This window comes from Scardinius erythrophthalmus, assembly GCF_964197995.2.
Source record: "Scardinius erythrophthalmus genome assembly, chromosome: 6".
In the NCBI taxonomy this organism is placed as follows: domain Eukaryota; kingdom Metazoa; phylum Chordata; class Actinopteri; order Cypriniformes; family Leuciscidae; genus Scardinius; species Scardinius erythrophthalmus.
The window spans coordinates 27122337-27140904 of NC_138226.1; the positions used below are offsets into that span (position 1 = coordinate 27122337).

The 18568-nt window shown below is 39.2% G+C and overlaps 1 protein-coding gene and 1 long non-coding RNA gene across 2 annotated transcripts in view; both read left to right on the forward strand.

The window, feature by feature from the left end:
• The first annotated feature begins 294 nt into the window (after positions 1-294).
• Positions 295-4578, forward strand: tmem182a (transmembrane protein 182a). The gene is made up of 5 exons (XM_081367927.1): positions 295-645; positions 2409-2541; positions 3026-3124; positions 3698-3835; positions 4000-4578. Exons 1-5 carry the CDS (start codon positions 502-504, stop codon positions 4221-4223), a joined length of 738 nt encoding a protein of 245 aa, XP_081224053.1. The 5' UTR covers positions 295-501; the 3' UTR covers positions 4224-4578.
• A 7378-nt stretch (positions 4579-11956) lies between these two features.
• Positions 11957-18568, forward strand: part of LOC308692154 — a 47699-nt gene continuing 41087 nt past the window's right edge. Inside the window, exons 1-2 of the long non-coding RNA XR_014030307.1 lie at positions 11957-12354; positions 13432-13509. This is a non-coding gene — a long non-coding RNA (uncharacterized lncRNA). The remainder of the gene's footprint in view (positions 12355-13431; positions 13510-18568) is intronic.

Here is an 18568-nt window from a genome sequence, read left to right on the forward strand (position 1 = left end):
CACTTCAGTTGGTGGTGGGATTTGTGACCGACATTAGGAATGCTGGGCTCTAGTGTCTTCATTTTCATTCCTCCCTCAGCTGATTGTCCTGTAGGGGGATATTTTGGTCCAGTCGTCTCTCTCATGAAATCCCATTCTTAAACCACTCCTCTGAGAGAGGCAGCAGGCACCTTCACTCAACTGACCAAAATAGCCCAATGGGCAGCTCTACGCTGGTGTGCTGTCATGAAACCCACTCCCCACCCAATGCCAGTGTCCTGCTCTGGCTAAGGGAGAGGACACTGACACACACACACACACATACATAGACACTGGAGCAAGGAAGAGTACTAGAACAGCCATTTGTGATAACACACTATAAACCTTGCTGAGCTTAACTGGACTATTTATCACACACATTGAGGAGTTACGTAATTTCAGCGACTACTTCATGTGGGAAGGAGGAGAGACTATTTAACAAGCAGTAAACAATTGAAAAAGAAGCGCTCCAAAATTGTCATCATGAAGTTACATGTGGCACTATTTTTTGCTGGGCTCTTTGGTGCCTTGGCAACTCTGTTCATTCTCTTGGCCTTTGGCACGGACTATTGGCTCTTGGCATCAGAGACCTGCAATCCACATTTACATGGTCCGGATACTTTGGAGGTGGGTGTTGTTTTAGTCCTTTTAGGGCATAGGGAAAAAGTTTGCCATGGGCGAGTATTTTACTGATATGAATATTCTTATTATCAGAAGACATTTAGAGATAGTCTATAAAAAAATGAAATGGCTCTCTTTACAGACTCTTTTTTTGTATCATCTTTTTTTATTGAAACTAAACTGAGCTATATTTCTACTCTTTGATCCTTACTGAAGCAAGATACTGAAGCAATCATGGGCATATTTGTTTTCTAAGCGATGACAGTCATATGACATCCTTGTACGTCAGTATTTACAGTCTCCGTCCGAGTAGCTTGAGTGTAGACTATCACATGCTGCAGTCTGATACCACACTTAATATTAAATAACCAAACTGGAATCTCAGTGCAGTGTCTATTCATAGGAGTCACACATGAATTACGTTTCCCTCATTAAGGATTGGGAGGGAAAAGTGAGAAGCTCCTGACTCAAGCTAATGAAAAATAAAAAGTAACTATTTTACGAGGTGTCGTAGAGAAATAAAAAGAGAAAAAATGAAGCATGAACCTAACCGTCAGTGGGGAGTAAGAAGAGAGTATGAAACGTACAAATGAGATCATAAAAATTCATACGAATTAAAGGAGTAGTTCACTTTTAAAATGAAAATTCTGTCATCATATACTCACCCTCATGTTGTTTCAAACCTGTATGAATTTCTTTCTTCTGCTGAACAGAAAAGAAGATATTTAGAAGATTATCAGTGACCAGACAGTTTTTGGGTCCCATTGACTTCCATAGTAGGAAAAAAAAATACTATGTAAGTCAATGGGACCCAAAAACTGTCTGGTTACTGATAATCTTCTAAATATCCTCCTTTCTGTTCAGCAGAAGAAAGAAATTCATACAGGTTGGAAACAACATGAGGGTGAGTAAATGATGACAGTATTTTTATTTTAAAAGTGAACTTCTCCTTTAACTACCAGTTCGCCAAAATGTAAAATAGTTATGAATTGCCATGAGAGTGTGTTGGATCTGTTTGTGTTTGTGGAGGCTGAAAAACAGATGAAAAGATCAAGCAGAATTTGTGGATTCTCAAGACCCTTACGCAAACTTTACGTCAATGGCACCAACAGGAAGTCTATAGGAAAGCTTGAGGTTGAACTTTTTTCATGCATCATACTAATTCCATATCTATTTTGATTGGTGGTGCTTAAATGCAAATTTCTTAATTATCTCCATTTTTTGTTGTTGCCTGGATTAATTACATCCTTCTTAATGTCTTCTGATAATGTACTAGAAGTCCTAGAACTTGTTATTGGCTTAATCAGAGCCGTCCTTAGGGCGGTGCACGCGTGAACGGACCAAAGCCCTACCAAGACTTCCCCTCGGCCCATTCACGATCACGTTCTGGGGTGGGGGTCTCGTTGCACCAGTTGCACCACCCTAAGGACGTCCCTGAACGGACCGAGGGGTCTAGTGCACACTTCTCTTGAATAGTCCTGCTATTAGCTGTGTTTTGGAACATAATAGCTGTTTTCTAGATGGCCAGGCTGGTCATTAGTTGGTCATTAACTGGTTTAAAGTTGTCCAAGCTATCATTTGGCTTCACTCCATTCCAATCTGTCCTTGACATTCTTTTTGATAAGTGCATCTAAACACATAAATAGCATGATGTGTCCATACATAGATTGCAAGTGTTTGTTTTTAAGCTGTTTTTAAATATTGTAATATCACTGGCTGTGCAACAGTTGTCCATTGCTCTCTGACCTCTGCTCTCTGCTCCTTCACAGCGAGGTGATGTCGTGGTCAACCAGGGTCAGCACAGTGACGGCCAGAACATTACCTTTCATCATGAGGGCTTTTTTTGGCGCTGTACCTTTAATGACATCATGAATGATGACAATCTGTGGATGTTCTGGTTTGGTAAGTGAGATTATTAAATTTGCTTTAGAGCAATAGACATTCAGAGACATGTTCTGTGGTTTTCCAAGCACACAAACTTTTACAGTATTTATTTATATAGGTTGATGTTCATTTATACATATAATAATATATGTTTAACACAAGCATGACATAATAATGGACACTAAATGCTGTTGCAGTTTTAATGAATTGAACATTTTAAACTGCTACCATTACTTTATATTTGAAAGTGTAAAGTGACTTGCTCACTGAACGAGGTATTTGGCCCTCTTGTGAAGCTCTGGGTGAGTATTTGCCACAAATATCAAAGGGGTTTGACCTGTTGCCCTACAGAAAGGCCACACAAGGTTCAAACAGAGGGAATACGTGTTCAGGTTATTTTAGTCAGCAAACAACTTCTTCACAACACTTCTGAATATAAACTGAAATAATGATTTAAAACTCACACTCTAATTAATGGCAATTCTCATTGTCTTTCCCTTAGAAAATCAGGCACATGCAAGGGTATGCAAACCTGCATATCTTCTCCCCTTTCCTTTCCCCGACGAGAGCTACAACACTACCAGCTACCAGTCTGCCATAAGTAAGATTTTATTTTACTTTACTTTATTAATATAATTTTATTTTATTAATATTATTTTCCCACATTTTAACCCGGTACTCACCATGAAAATAGCCATGGTAGCTGACATGGTGTTAAATTACAATCGGACAAAAAAAATGTTTTTTGCTTCAAATTATTTGTTTACTTCATAGCTAAATTACTGTGACTAGATCATTATCTGGCTGTGTTCTTAAATGGTTGTTGAATTTTTCATTAGCTGTCAATATGAAATCAAAATGAACCATATTTAAATGAATGAATGCATAAATGCCTCATTCATTCATTCAACCATATTTGCTTTCCTCATTTTCTTTTTGTTGACTTATTGTTATTATTCAAAGTAAAAAAAAAAAATCTGTAAAATGGGTTGTGAGCGGTGAACAGCATATGGCATTGTTTTTAAAGGCCTACATTAGTGTCTCTGTGTAGTGTATAGTGTAACTGTTCACATGAGTAAACTTTAATGCTATTAACCGAACATCATCTATAAATTAGCTACTGTACTGTGAACCGTTTTCCCTCTGGTTTGTAATTGGAAACATGATTGTTTAGTCTACAGAGGCTTCTGGAGCGTCTCCATGTTGGTGGGTGTGGCCGCTGTGGTGGCTGGCGGTTTCATTATCATTTGCGCAGCTCCATTTGCTAGTCATCGCCTTTATAAAGCAGGAGGTGGACTCTACCTCATTTCTGGTAAGTTAAAGATTTCATGAGGAGGTAAGGTTTATCTCTTCCTCACTTGGACATGTGCAGTACTGAAAAATGCAGTACAGATTTCACAAACATCTAATTTACCTTTACACTCTCTCTCTTTCATCTTTATTTCTCCAACTCTCAATGCTGTCTCTTTTCTCCAGGTTTCTTCCTTCTCGCTGTCACTGTGATGTATGTTATCTGGATAGATATTTTGGATGTCATGAGCTTGTATAATGAATATCAGAAAGATAAGTGCTCAAAGTTTAAGCTCAATATGACTTATGGCCTATCTTTCATGTTTGCTCCAGTGGGTGTGTTCTTCTGTCTTCTGTCTGGTCTTCTCTTCCTAGTGATTGGCCGTACAGTCCAAAATCATAATAACTGAACCTCATGAATAGTTCGGAAACAGAACAATGAAATTGTATGTTCCAAATGCATTAAGTATCTATCACTGAAGAAAACATGTTTGGGCTCTAAACTCTGAGTGTGCATTGACTTTATGATAGGTTGGGGTACAGTTATTATAAATTTGATTTGAATTTGCCTTCGAATTTTGCAAATGTTGCTTCAGTATTTGGTCATCATGTGTGCAGTGAGCAGTACTGTAAACATCGATCATGAATGGTTTGGGAACACTTCATGTATGTGTGAGTGTTTATGTGAGTATAGTATTGCACAAAACATTAAATTATTTTAAATATGTGTATGTTTCCTGACAAATAGCGAAACATACTGGTATACTTCTCTTTGCTTGTTTAAACCTTCTTAAGTATATATTTACACATTTTCCACTTTGCATTTTGATTATTTACTGGTGTTTTTTTTTTTTTTTTTTTTTTTCTTCACCCCAAAGGCTTTAAAGGAGCTGTATGTAAGAAATGTATTTCAATTAATCATAAAATGGCCCTGATATGTCACTAGACATTAAGAAATCATGTTAATTTCAAATACTTGTATCACTGACAACAGTAGTACGGCCAGGATATTGTCATTTAAAAAGTGAAGTTGCAGCCCTCAACTGATGTTGATGTTGTCATCTTGTGTTTTGGCCTGATGCTCCACCCTCCACCTATCTACCAATCACAAAGTCAGTAGTGTTTCGGCATCCGGGTTGCCAGCTCTGCTCTAGTTACCACAGCTGCAGCTCCTTGTAGCAGCCTACGTTCCTGCTGGATCCTGCAACATATCTGGCAACCTCGAGTCAGGGGGGAGGGGGAGGGGATACAGTGATTGCAGTACCAGTTTTGGCCACAATCTTACATACAGCTCCTTTAAAATATAAATATATATTGACAGATTTTTTAGCTTTGTAGCTTTGTAGCTTTGTAGAAATACCCACCTGACCTGAAAACTTTACGCTTTACTTGAACAGCTTGTTCACACACCATAGCACATATATATATGTATTTGCTATATATATTTGCTTTGTAAATAATGTTATGCTATCACAAACAATTGACATGTAATATTTCAAAAGATTCATTAAACCTTTAAAGGGTTAGTTCACCCAAAAATGAAAATTCTGTCAGTAATTACTCACCCTCATGTTGTTCCAACCGCGTAAGACCTTCGTTCATCTTCGGAACACAAATTAAGATATTTTTGATGAAATCTGAGCCATGTCTCACTCCTCCATAGGCTGCTATGTGACCGAAACTTGCTGGCCCAGAAAAGTTATTAAAGAGATCGTTAATATAGTCCAAGTAACTTCAGTGGCTCAATCTTAAGTATATCAAGCGACGAGAATACTTTTTGTGCGCAAAAACAAACAAAAATAACGACTTTATTCTACTATTCATTTCCTTCTCTCTGGGCCTCGTAGTGTTTTTGCGCTGCGCGTCTGTGTTGCACGTCATCACGCATCACACACATGACCGGCGTCGGCCAATAGTGAGCCTACGTGGTGACGTGTAACACAGACGCGCTGCGCAAAAACACTACGCGAACCAACTAGAGGTCCAGAGAGAAGGAAATGAATAGTGGAATAAAGTCGTTATTTTTGTTTGTTTTTGCGCACAAAAAGTATTCTCGTCGCTTGATATACTTAAGATTGAGCCACTGGAGTTACTTGGACTATATTAACGATCTCTTTAATAACTTTTCTGGGCCAGCAAGTTTCGGTCACATAGAAGCCTATGGAGGACTGAGACATGGCTCAGATTTCATCAAAAATATCTTAATTTGTGTTCCGAAGATGAACGAAGGTCTTACGCGGTTGGAACAACATGAGGGTGAGTAATTACTGACAGAATTTTCATTTTTGGGTGAACTAACCCTTTAATTAAAAAAATAAATTAAACTCTGTGCATTTTATAATAAAGTTGCAATAAAATGGAAGTAGTGACATCTTTTCTTCTGTATTGTGATGTACATAAGAATGTAACAGATAATCGAAAAAGAAAAATGTAGGGCGTAAATTTGGTTCTATCCATTGGTTGTTGACTGGATGGAGGCAGTTCTGAATGCAAGCTTGAGTCTGATTGTAAGAAAGGGATGGTTTTAGCAGAATGAATGATTTGAAGTCTGTCGTTTTTTTTTGTTTGCCAAGGTATTAGCCTGGTCCTACCAGACTCTCGTACATTTAATTTGTACAGAGAGTCTGGCCACTCTCCATTGACAAGCGTTAACTTCCTTGCAGGCGGGTACTCGGCTTAAGTTTAAAACTATTGGATCTGCCCAGAGCCACTCTGGATCTGCCATAACCAATTGCTAACGTTTGGTCATGATATAACCCTACACCTCAAACTAGCGCACAAACTCAATGTCAATATCGCACAACCTCAATGTCAACCTTCTCAGCCACTCCCTCTGTTCACTGACTGGACCGGTAAAAATTTGGCCGGAAAAAACCCACGAATATACTGCAAATCCAGACAGGGTACTGAAGGAAAATGAAAACTGAGCGGAAGTACGTACTATAGGAGGGCGGAGCCAGGCTACCAAGATATGCCATTTTGATGAAAAATTTGAGGTCACAAAAAATAAAATGTATACATGGATGAATTGTTGACAATAAGATCAATGCATTTAGAAAACAGATCCATTTCATTCCAATTTTAAAATCTTGATCATAAGCTGCCAATATGGAGAATTTACAACTTATTTTGTCGCAGCAAACACAGAATGTTCACCTAATGTTAACATTTTGTTATTTTTTTGGGAACTGAATAAGAATACTCTAGGAATGTTTTGGAGAAGTTGGAGGGCCAGATGTCCCCTTCCACCTTGAACGTGTATCTGGCTACCATAGCGGCACATCAAGATCCAGTGGATGGTAAGTCTTTAGGGAAGCACAACTTGATAATCACCTGATAAACTGGCTGCTGACTTCCACACTCTACTTGCCTCGTTTGACCTCAAGTGAGTGTCTACTGTGGCTACTCACAAATAAGGTAACCAATTGGACCTTATTTAAACGCGCTACTGCTCCACTGACCAGCTGCTGGTCACTGCACACCTCAGATCACTTCCTCCTCACTTTTAACCTCAAACTGGCTCATGACACAACACGCACTTCTCCATGTCACATTGTGGCATAACCTACGCTCACTCTCACCCTGCCGCCTATCCTCTTTGTTTTCATCTACACTTCCTCGCTCTAATCAGCTCTCATCATGAGATACTAACAGTGCTACTGATGCTCTTTTCTCCACTCTAACGTCTTGCATAGACAACTTCTGCCCCTTTTCAACCAGGCCATCCCCTTTGCCCCATGGCTGTCTGATGTTCTCCGCAAGCATTGTTCTAAACTCAGGGCTGAAGAGAGGAAGTGGGAATCGAAAAATCCCACTGACCTTGGTTTGTATCAATCCCTCCTCTCTTTCTTCTCTGCTAATGTCTCTACTGCTAAAATTACATACTACCACAACAGAATTAACAATTCTTCTGACTCTCGCACGCTTTTCAAAACCTTCTCCTCTCTTCTTAATCCTCCCCCTCCTTCATCAACCCTAACAGCCGACGACTTTGCCACATTCTTCATAAATAAAACAACAACCATCAGCGGCCAATTTTCCACAGTACATACTGACACACACCTTAACTGCAAACACACACATTCTCCCCTCCATCTCTCCGCTCTCTGAGGCAGAAGTCTCTCATCCTTTCCAATCACCCTGTTACCTGTTCACTTGATCCTATTCCCATTCATCTCCTTCAAGACATTTCTTCTTCAGTTGTACCTGCTCTCACTCACATCATCAACACCTCTCTTCACACTGGAACCTTTCCCACAGCATTTAAGCAGGCTTGAATAACCGCACTGCTCAAGAAACCGTGTGCGTGTTTAACAAAGTCTCTACCTTTCTTACACAGTTCTCGGTTATTAAAGCTCTCAGACTGGCAAGAGCAGCTTTCAAATCCTCAGTACTCATCTTGCTGGATCTGTCTGCTGTTTTTGACATGGTTAACCACCAGATCCTCCTATCAACTCTCATGACAAAGGGCATCTCAGGAACCACACTCCAATAGTTCCAGTCTTACCTCTCAGTTAGGTCCTTCAGGGTGTCATGGAGGGGTGAGGGGTCTAGAGGGGGTCGCACACCGGGCGAGAAGTGCAGCGGTGCCTAGCTACGGCTCTGGACACTGTTCAAAATCCTGCCACGCCGCATAGCGCCTTTTACATAGTTTTATATTCAATTTACATTATATTTGTCTTAAATCGTCATTAATGTACATGCTGACTTCACCCTGTACATTTACAATCATTTACAGAAATCAGCTGCTTGGATGAAAATGGCTAATGTTATTGAATTTTCAGCTGAAATTCTCAATTAATTCAGTTAACGTACGCCCTGAGGTAACATGTTCAGACTCAGCAACGATTGTATTTAATTGTACAGTACAATCGTAACATAGTACAGACATTACCTTAATTTCATAATGTCCTTAAACATAACAATATTGCTGGCCATAAACTGAGAAAGTGCGCATATGGTGTGCGATACCTCGAGTTGTCCTAGACGCGACACAACGCGGTGCTGCGCTGTGCTTCTCGTCCAATGTACAACCCCCTTAAGCCTAGGGTGCCTCAAGGCTCAGTGCTTGGACCACTTCTCTTCTCCATCTACATGTCATCACTAGGATCTGTCATTCAGAAACATGTTTTTTTCCTATCGCTGCTATGCTGATGACACACAACTCTACCTCTCATTCCAGCTAGATGATCCGACATTAGCTGTTCACATCTCAGCCTGTCTGACTGACATTTCTTTCTGGATGAAGGACCTCCACCTTTAACTTATCCTTCAACGAAGACAGAACTGCTTGTGGTCTCAGCCAATCCAACACTTCATAACTTCTCCATTCAGCTAGGTTCGTCAACCATAACTCCATCCAGGAACCTTGGAGTTGTGATTGATGATCAGTTAAACTTCACAGACCACATTGCTATATCGTCCTGGTCCAGCAGATTTGCCTTATACAACATATACAACAGGATCATGCCCTTCGTATTGGAGAATGCTACACAACCCCTCGTCCAAGCTCTTCTATCCAGACTGGACTATTGAAATGTTCTCTTGCCAGGCCTTCCAGCACTGTCAAACCTCTGCAAATGATTTAGAATGCAGCAGCAAGATTGGTCTTTAACAAGCCAAAGAGAGCGCACATCACACCTCTCCTCATAAAATTGCACTGATTGCAAATTACTGATAGCATCAAATTCAAGGCACTGATGTTTGCCTACAGAAAAACCACTGGCTCTGAAAACACAAATACATAAAATCTCTACTTCAGATTTCAGGCCATTCTGCAAGTGAACGGTGCCTTGTGGTACCATCCCAAAGAGGCACAAAATCACTTTCATTGACCTTTGCCTTGACTGTTTCAAGCTAGTGGACTGACCTGCCTAACTCAACCCGAGCTGCTGAAAATCCATTTTCATGAAACTTCTGAAAAACTTGACCCATTAATACTAACACTTACTATTCCCGCTGCCTCGGGATGAGGCAGACCCAGCCTTGTTGTTGCTGTGTCCAGTTTACCTGGACCGCATGCATAGCTTTAGAAGCTCTGAGCAGGTTTTTGTCTTTTTTTGGGGGGCAGAAGAAGGGGAAGGCCATCTCTAAACAGAGGATGTCCCACTGGATTGTGGATGTAACTGCCTTAGCACACCAGGCCTAAGGCGTGCCATGCCCCTTATGCCGAGTTCACACTGCACGATTTTAGCCCCGATTTTCACTCGCCGACAGGTTTTGAGAGATCGCCGACAAATTGCCGAAATCATATGCAAATCGGTGCTCGTTCACGCAGGTGACAATCATGCAGTGTGAATTATCAAAGATGTGATCTGAGAGAATCGCTGATGAGTCGCCGACGCCCATGAGATATTTGGCAAGCTAAATATCTGGACCTGTCGGTGATTCAAAATCCTGCTGTGTGAGATGTGTTCTGACTTAAAATAACATCGGCGATGACCTACAGCCAATGAGAGAGCAAGATACAGGGCAGTGGGATGTTCGGGAAGGAGTTATAGAGCAGAATATCAGTATTTTAATAGATATATTTACAATTATATCAAACAGAAACAAAGCATAAACATTTGCTTGACCAGCAGCGACAGCACAATCCTTGCTCCCCGCATCTCCCCAACCATTTCCTCCTGCATAATCTGTTTTTCTTTTTCTCCTTTTCGCTGCAAATAAATATGAATATGATGGTATCATATTTAATAACAAGTTCAGTCTCGCGCACGCGTGATCTTGCATTATTTCCTTATCACTTCTCACATGTGTTTGGTTGTGAAATGTAGTTTGCGGACCAGACAGAAGTTGTCGGCGATTCTTTCTTTTGTAAAGTCATGCAATGTGAAACCCTCTGTCGCTGATCCATCGTGCAGTGTGCACACAGCACCAGCTGAATGCTACTCCAGATAGTCATGCAGTGTGATAAGAACAGTGACCTGACTACTTTGAAAACTGTGCAGTGTGAACTCGACATTAGGAGTTTGTGCACACTCCACGAGAAGTGTTCCTATAGGCTCTATCAAACAGTGCCTCTCTAGAGCACCAGGCTGGGCAATACTCAGTACCTTCACAGGTTTTTATAATCTCCGGATTGAGCCAGTTTCGTCCCATGTGCTATTGGGTGTGAACAGGTAAGTTACAGACAACGGGCCAGTTATACAGCTTGCATACAGTGCCTTTCTCCTCCCTGTGGTGATAACATATGCTTTTTTGTCCATGTGAGTTCCCTGAATCGGCAAACCCTGGACGACAGTCGAATTCGGTGGAGGAATTCGACACCAGGCCCTGTACACGTGATGCATGTCCTTTTCAGGTCAGCCCGTATACTTGGGCTATGTGCAACATATAGTGTTTCCCTGATGGCAATCCCATATGATGTACTGTATTGTCCACGATGTTGGATGTTTCCCTAATGGTAAACCCGTGTCTTCCCCTAGGCAGAGCTCTACTTTTCAGGTATGACCTACCACAGGGACTTCTTTCCACGTGTGTTACTTGAGATATTTGGCAAGCTAAATATCTGGACCTATCGGTGATTCAAAATCCTGCTGTGTGAGATGTTCTGACTGAAAATAACATTGGCGATGACCTACAGCCAATGAGAGAGCAAGATACAGGGCCCTTATGGCAGGATGTGTTCTCTGTAGTGTCCTTTCTTCCTAGGAGAAAAAGCGCTTCCCCAGCTGTAATTCTAGTCTACACAGCTGTGATGTTTTTATTTACAAAAAGAAAGAGAAAAGGTCCAGATCAAGCGACCTATTCCCATTGTTAGTAATGTCCTTTCTGTCTCCGCGTTGTACAAAGGACTACACGGCTTATGTGGGCCGTTGGGTAGGTTACGATGTTGTGAGTGTGCTTGTTCGGGGCTTGCCGACATCTGTACTGCCAAAACTTCGAAACACAGTTCAACTGTTGTGCCGTTTTCCCTGGGGGACCCCTAGTGTCAGTCATCGACACCATGTTGAAGTGATTGACAGATAGGGAAAGTCTGATGGAGGGAATGAGTCCTCATGTGTCCCTCCTGCCACAACATTGAACTGCCTGCTGAAATGGCTGGGACACTGTCTGGGCTCCTCAGCACAAACCTGAATGACTAATGCATGCCGCCTTCCTTTTATACTTGTATGTCTAGGTAGCCTGGATGCCAGCCGAACTTAGCCCCACCCACAACATTTTTAGGTCGGGAAGTTCAGTCTGGACTTGATCCGTTGTGGAGCTATTATGCTCGAACCAGAGCTGTTTGAATCAATCAAATTGTCAGGGCGGGCTTTATATGATGATGGACAGATGATCAACTGTAACGTAATCATCCACGTTACCAACGAGCACTTGGGTTGAATTCGTTTACAACAAAGATGACTGCAGCTGGAGAATTGAGATTTCACACTTACAAATAAGTCAGATAGAATAAATGCATATTTGGCGTGCTGTCCTAGGAGAGGGCTCCGGGCTCTTCGGCCCGATCCCAAAGTACTCCCCCCGTATTCCAGGCTGTGGAAGAACAAGCCAAGAGTGAGTGGAGGGATGCTGAAAACTGTCAGGGAATGTTAGGTGAGTTGACAGAGTGAATAAATATATGCTTCCTCTCATACTGATGGGGTAGATATGGTAATTGTTTGATGACAAGTTGATTGGATTGATTATTTGAACGTGCTCCTCCCGAACCTTGTTTATGAAACATCATGTGTAGATTCCGCCATCGCGTCTGTTATAGAAGATATCGACAGCGCATTAATTTGAAAAGAGGAACTGAGAACCGCGATCAAGGCATTTGTCGATCGGATTCGGAAAGATGAATGAAGAACATATGTCACTTTCTCCGTTGCTCTGATTGGTTGTAGGTCTACCCAACTTAGTGCGGAGGCATTTTCTTTCCTGGTTCGGTTGAAACACGCCCCATAATCATAGCCCAATGGAGCAGTATCAGACTCATATTCTGACTAGAATCTGAGTATGACGACGTCAGGCTAATGTCTGGGGGAATAGCATGCAAATTCCACTCGCCAATTCTCATTGGCTTTTTTTAAAGTATCAGATGTGTTTGGGGCTCCTAAGTGCGACCCCTAGTGTCAGTCCTCGACACCACGTCTCGTTCCCTCCATCGGGGTACAGGGGTTACAATAGTAACCAATGTTTAGGTTTGATTTTTATAACCAATAGCTAACCTTCCTAGAATATTGCAGGGATGTTTTCTTTGTGTCAACCTAAAGAAAACGTAAATAGAACATTCCCTTATGTTGATTTTTAAGTTTTATTATATCACCAAAAACGAACGTTCCCAGAATGTTCTGGAAACAAAAATTGTTAGTTGGTGTATTCAATGCAGATCAGCAGTCAAAGTATGTATACACACACACACACACACACACACACACACACACACACACACACACACACACACACACACACACACACACACACACACACACACACACACACACACACACACACACACACACACACACACACACACACACACATATATATATATCAGATAGAAAGAAATATATATATAATATAAAGAAAGATAAATCCATATTTGCTCTATGCTTAAGAAAGAGCACTAGGCCAAATGTGAATGCAAAATTAAGACTAAATATATGAGGTGAAATTACCTTTTCCCATCAGAGGCAGACTGGAGATGAGACACTGACAGGTGCGTCCATATAACAGCAGAATTGCAGGGAGATATGACTCATTTATATGGTAGGTGACAGCTGTGTGTATGCGCTCTCACTATACATAGTACTGTTGAAGCAATATTAAAAACATTAAACTTTAGCATGCATATAAATCAATATATGTTTAGTACTGCATGCTCTCTTTATGTATGAGTTTTTCCACAATGTTTGCAGCATTGTTTGTGTATCTATTTCTGCATGGTTGTATATGTTTTAATGTCAGTCCTTAGAATGTCTGTGTCCGTATTAAGTTTCTCTCTAGCCAGCTGTAGGCCTCCTGCAATGCTGGACAGTGTGTTATTTAAAGGCCTCGGATCATGTTGCACATGAGAACCTAACTGAGAGTTCTCATAACCCAGTGTGGATATAGTAGATCTAAACTGAGATCATGTATAAGGATGGAAAGGATTTAGTGCAACTTGGATAAACCAGTCTGAACATTGTTTACTGATAAATGCTGCAGTTATATAGTGCTAAACAGATTTTAACCAATAAGATTGACCATAACATGACAAGTCATTTGTAGAAAATCACTTTAAACAAAGTGTTTATTTAGATACATTTGTAGTGTCCATCTACATTTCAGCCACTAGAGGTCACTGTTACATGAGAAATCAAGGCTAAGTCAAAACACTGGACAATAATGTAAAGCATATCCTCCTGGGACCCTGGAATAGACTTTTGTCCACTGTAGTGGACATTATATTTGAGTTAATTTCTCTGAAACCATACATGTCACATGTCACAACCTGGGTGTCCTGTAAAGAGCACATTCAGGACTTTTCAGAGTTACCAAATGTTTGGAAAACAACTTATCCTTGGTCTTTAAAAATGCCTGACATTAATTTAGTGATCAAATGTAGCACTCTTATGGAAATATGATAATATATTGTAATTATAATTTAAATCAGACTACTTTTCAAATTGTATTTCAGGAAAACGTTATGGGGTTTCAAATCAAAAGATGACTTTGTTACAAAACAGGGCGTTGATTTTATACATGTCCACTGTAGAGGACATTCACAACAGGTGAATATGGAAACAAATTATACATCAAAATTCCTATGAAGTATTAGATATTATTATTAAAATGTTGCCAATTATTACTCAATTATTTCACTTCTTTTTTCATTAAATGTTTCTCCAAGAACACATTAATGTGCACATTAGATACAGATACATTGCATTGAATGGGAATATTAATTTATGGCCTTTTTACCCACATATTGCATAAAGTAAAATGATGTATCAATTCATTCCGTTATATCTTTCATAACATAGTTGAGAACAAAATTTATACAAAATTTAGTTAAAATAAATCCTGAAACTCCTAAATTCATTGGTGATTGAAAAAAATAAAATAATAATCCCATTGTTTTTGCCTGTACATATAATTTCATGTCATTTTACTTTTTTAAACAACTGAGTCATGGTGTCCACTACAGAGGACATAGCATAACATATGAATTTTTCAGATGAATATGAAAATCATATGAATATGAATTTTTCAAAAATGTTTTTTTTAATAATTTGTTTCAATATGCTCAATGTGATGACATGAAAAAAACTAAATTCAAAATATATTTTTTTTATAGGTCTCAAGTGATCTAAATTTAGAACTTAATGCATATTTGACACATAATAAATATAAATTAAAATAACACCATGAACTAACATTTTTGTTGAGAAATCTTAGGTCCTTTTGGTTGACATTGGTTAATGCATTAACTAACAATGAACAATACATTTGTTACAGTATTTATCTCTGTTAATGTTAGTCAGTAAAAATACATATTTTTATTGTTTGCCAATAGTATCTCAGGTTAATTTAATAATATCAACAGATACAAATTCGATTTTAATAATGTATTAGATTAATATTATTAAATGCTTTAAAATAAAAGTATTTTTCCTTGTTAGCTCATGTTAGCTAAGTCTAGTTAACTAATATTAACAAATAGAACCTTATTGTAAAGTGTTACCTAAATCTTTTCTCAGGGCCTATCAGTGGCGGCTGGTTAAAAATATCTTAGGTAGGGCTGTGCCATATTCAGTCAGTTTCAATAGTTTGGTGACCATGGGAGCCAGGTCTTTTAGCGTTGTGGCATGCTCTTCCTCAAGACATCCGTCAAGCATCCACCCTTCTCTCCTTCAAAAACCTCTTAAAATCACATTTTTTCTCTGAATATTACTCTTCAGCTCACAGTCTGTATATTATACCTTGTTATTGATGCCATTTGCTTGAATCCCTCTTTGTTTGTATCTTTAACCTAACTTTTTAAGTGACCACTTTATATTACTTTCTGCCCCTGGTGTGTGTATTGCTTTTAACATCCTTCTACTTACCCCATTCTCTGCAGTCACACTTTTTTTCAGAAAGGGACAATTGCCCCTTCAAATCGATTTTTCCAGTGCATTTTTTACTTTTACAAATACCTTTATAAAATAAATAAAAATTAAATAGAGAAATACGCAATGATGGTAAAAACGAAGTGATGCTTTTAAATATTAAATTAAAACCGCCAGTAGGTGGCAGTAAGTCACTGTCTTTATGAGTGAGTTATCGAGTCATTCATTCATAAAGTAACAAAGCAAAGGGCGCTCTAGCACCCTCTATTGGCCAGATTCCCCTGGGGCCTATACTATTAAAGTTAGGCCTCACGTAGGCTTTCATGGCACAGTGTTTTCATCATTACAACATGTTTCCGTTTAACCCGTGACAATCATTTCTGTTAATAATTTTTTTGTGTTTCAGTAAATACATTCACAGTGGTTTCAAAAAGTGGAACAAACTCATTACTGGTTTAACTTTGCCACCATTGTGATTTAACTTTAAGGCACACTATGCAGTTTCTGTTTTTCTCAAACAGTGACCCCTAGAGTCGCTGTGGAGTACTTGTATTTAACGTTTATGTCGTAAATACCACACGCGCTGAGCCGTCTTTGCACTCTTCCGACCGCGCTCTCTTTGTTTTCTTAGTCGACTCTGCCATGATTCACGTCTGAAATGCGTGCTAGTGTCTTCCATAGAGGCTGCTTCATGTATGTGACGTCGCGCCATAAAGCAAGTCGTGATTCTCGCGAGATTTGTCGGGGCGCGTTTGCCATCAAAATGATTTCAAAGCTGTTATATTAAGGTACAAACTTTGCATAGTGTGCCTTTAACTTATAAAAAAAACAAGGCAGTGATTAAACTCTCCAATGTTAGTTATTTTATTTTATTTATTTACAGTGTTCTGTAATATCATATCAATATCATAATACAACAATTGAAGACACATTTATTTACATTTGCCCTTGATTCCAGGTTAGTTCTGATGTGTGTTTGGTGCTAAAATTCACTCATTATCTTTTCTGTACCTTAAAACTGTCTACTACTACCTCTGAAATATTCAACTCTACAAATAAATCATCCTAATCATGTACTTTAGTTGTAGCTTCAAATTTAATCATAGGATTTTCTGTGATTGTGAGATATATAAGGTACCTCGAGCATCAATCCCACAACTCACAAGTTTTCATCATACTCTCGGCGGGATGTGACACAGATGTGTGAATTAATTCTGAATGTGTTGAAAGAGAAAATAAGTGTGCAATAGATGTTTTGTGCTTTGTGGACCACTCTGTTATAGACTGCAATACTGTACAGTAATGTGCATCACACTTTGGTGTTCCAGAGGAGCTTTCTAAAGAGGTTTATCTAGCCGAGCGTTACGTGAATATGAGATGGGAGTGAAAATCAATCAGTCAGAGAATACATAAAAAAAGCCTTGGAAATATAGACTGAAAATCAAATCAACAGGAAATATTCTGAAGAGAATATTGACAGGGACACTGGCTTTCTTGTGATGCGGTGTCAATAAATGCATATTTACGAGTCTGGGTGAGAATATCGTTAGTTCCTTGGTCCCTGGTGATTGTTGTGCAGTTCCACATGATTAGGCCAGATAATTGTGTGTTGATAATAAGCATGTTCACAGCACTGCACAAAATACTGTGTTCCACAACAAGACTCTCATGTGGGCCTGCCCGGACCGCCGGGAGCCGTAGAATATGTACAGTACATGACCTCCGGTTACACTGAGAGATAATGACTTGCGCCTTCAAGTGTGTCAAAGAATCAACACCATGGTGTTGTCCTGTTTTCAGTGCACTCATGACCGAAACACTCCCAATCAAGCATATACTTGTGTGACAATAATAATACAGACTGGGGAGTGTAGTTACATATTTTGTTTCAATGTCTGTATTTTGTTTTTAGACATGGACATCAATCTAAATTGGAAATACTGTAAAACATGATTCCCCCATTAAGTTATTTGAACTCATTTCATCGCTTTATAAGTTTTCAAAAATGAAACTCTCAAAGTAATCAATTGTCTTGACTATGAGTTGAAACAAAGGCTATATTTAAGTTGAGTTTACTCGCATTTCGTTGAGTTTGCATTTTTAAGGCTGAAGGTTAACTTTCGTTTTGTTTAACCACCTGGACATTTTTTTATGTACGTGTATAACACACACACACACACACACACACACACACACACACACACACACACACACACACACACACACACACACACACACACACACACACACACACACACACACACACACACACACACACACACACACACACACACACACACACACACACACACACACACACACACACACACAGAGAGAGAGAGAGAGAGAGAGAGAGAGCACATATTAATGCCTTACATGACCATATTCTACATCCCTTAGTCCTACCCAATACCTAAACTTAACAACTACCTTAATAACTATTATTAAGCAGTAATTAGGAGTTTATTTAGGCAAAAGTCATAAGTAATATTTAGTTAATAGTGAAAATTAGACCCTTATCTAAAGTGTGACCCATTTAAATATTATTTATTAATTTATTTGTTTATTTACTTACTACTGTTAACGTGTATCAGTGGTTCTAAACCTGGGGGCCACAGGATGATTTAAAATTACTTAACTTTATTAATAATAATTAACCATTCAAATGCTAAAAACTAATAATCTGTAATCTGAATATATATATATATATATATATATATATATATATATATATA

Bases quoted from the DNA above. Each gene is read 5' to 3' on its own strand.
- tmem182a (XM_081367927.1), top strand. From the start codon at position 502: ATGAAGTTACATGTGGCACTATTTTTTGCTGGGCTCTTTGGTGCCTTG. The intron at 2,542-3,025 runs GTAAGTGAGATT...TCTTTCCCTTAG, and splicing joins TCTGTGGATGTTCTGGTTTG to AAAATCAGGCACATGCAAGG. The intron at 3,836-3,999 runs GTAAGTTAAAGA...TCTTTTCTCCAG, and splicing joins TGGACTCTACCTCATTTCTG to GTTTCTTCCTTCTCGCTGTC.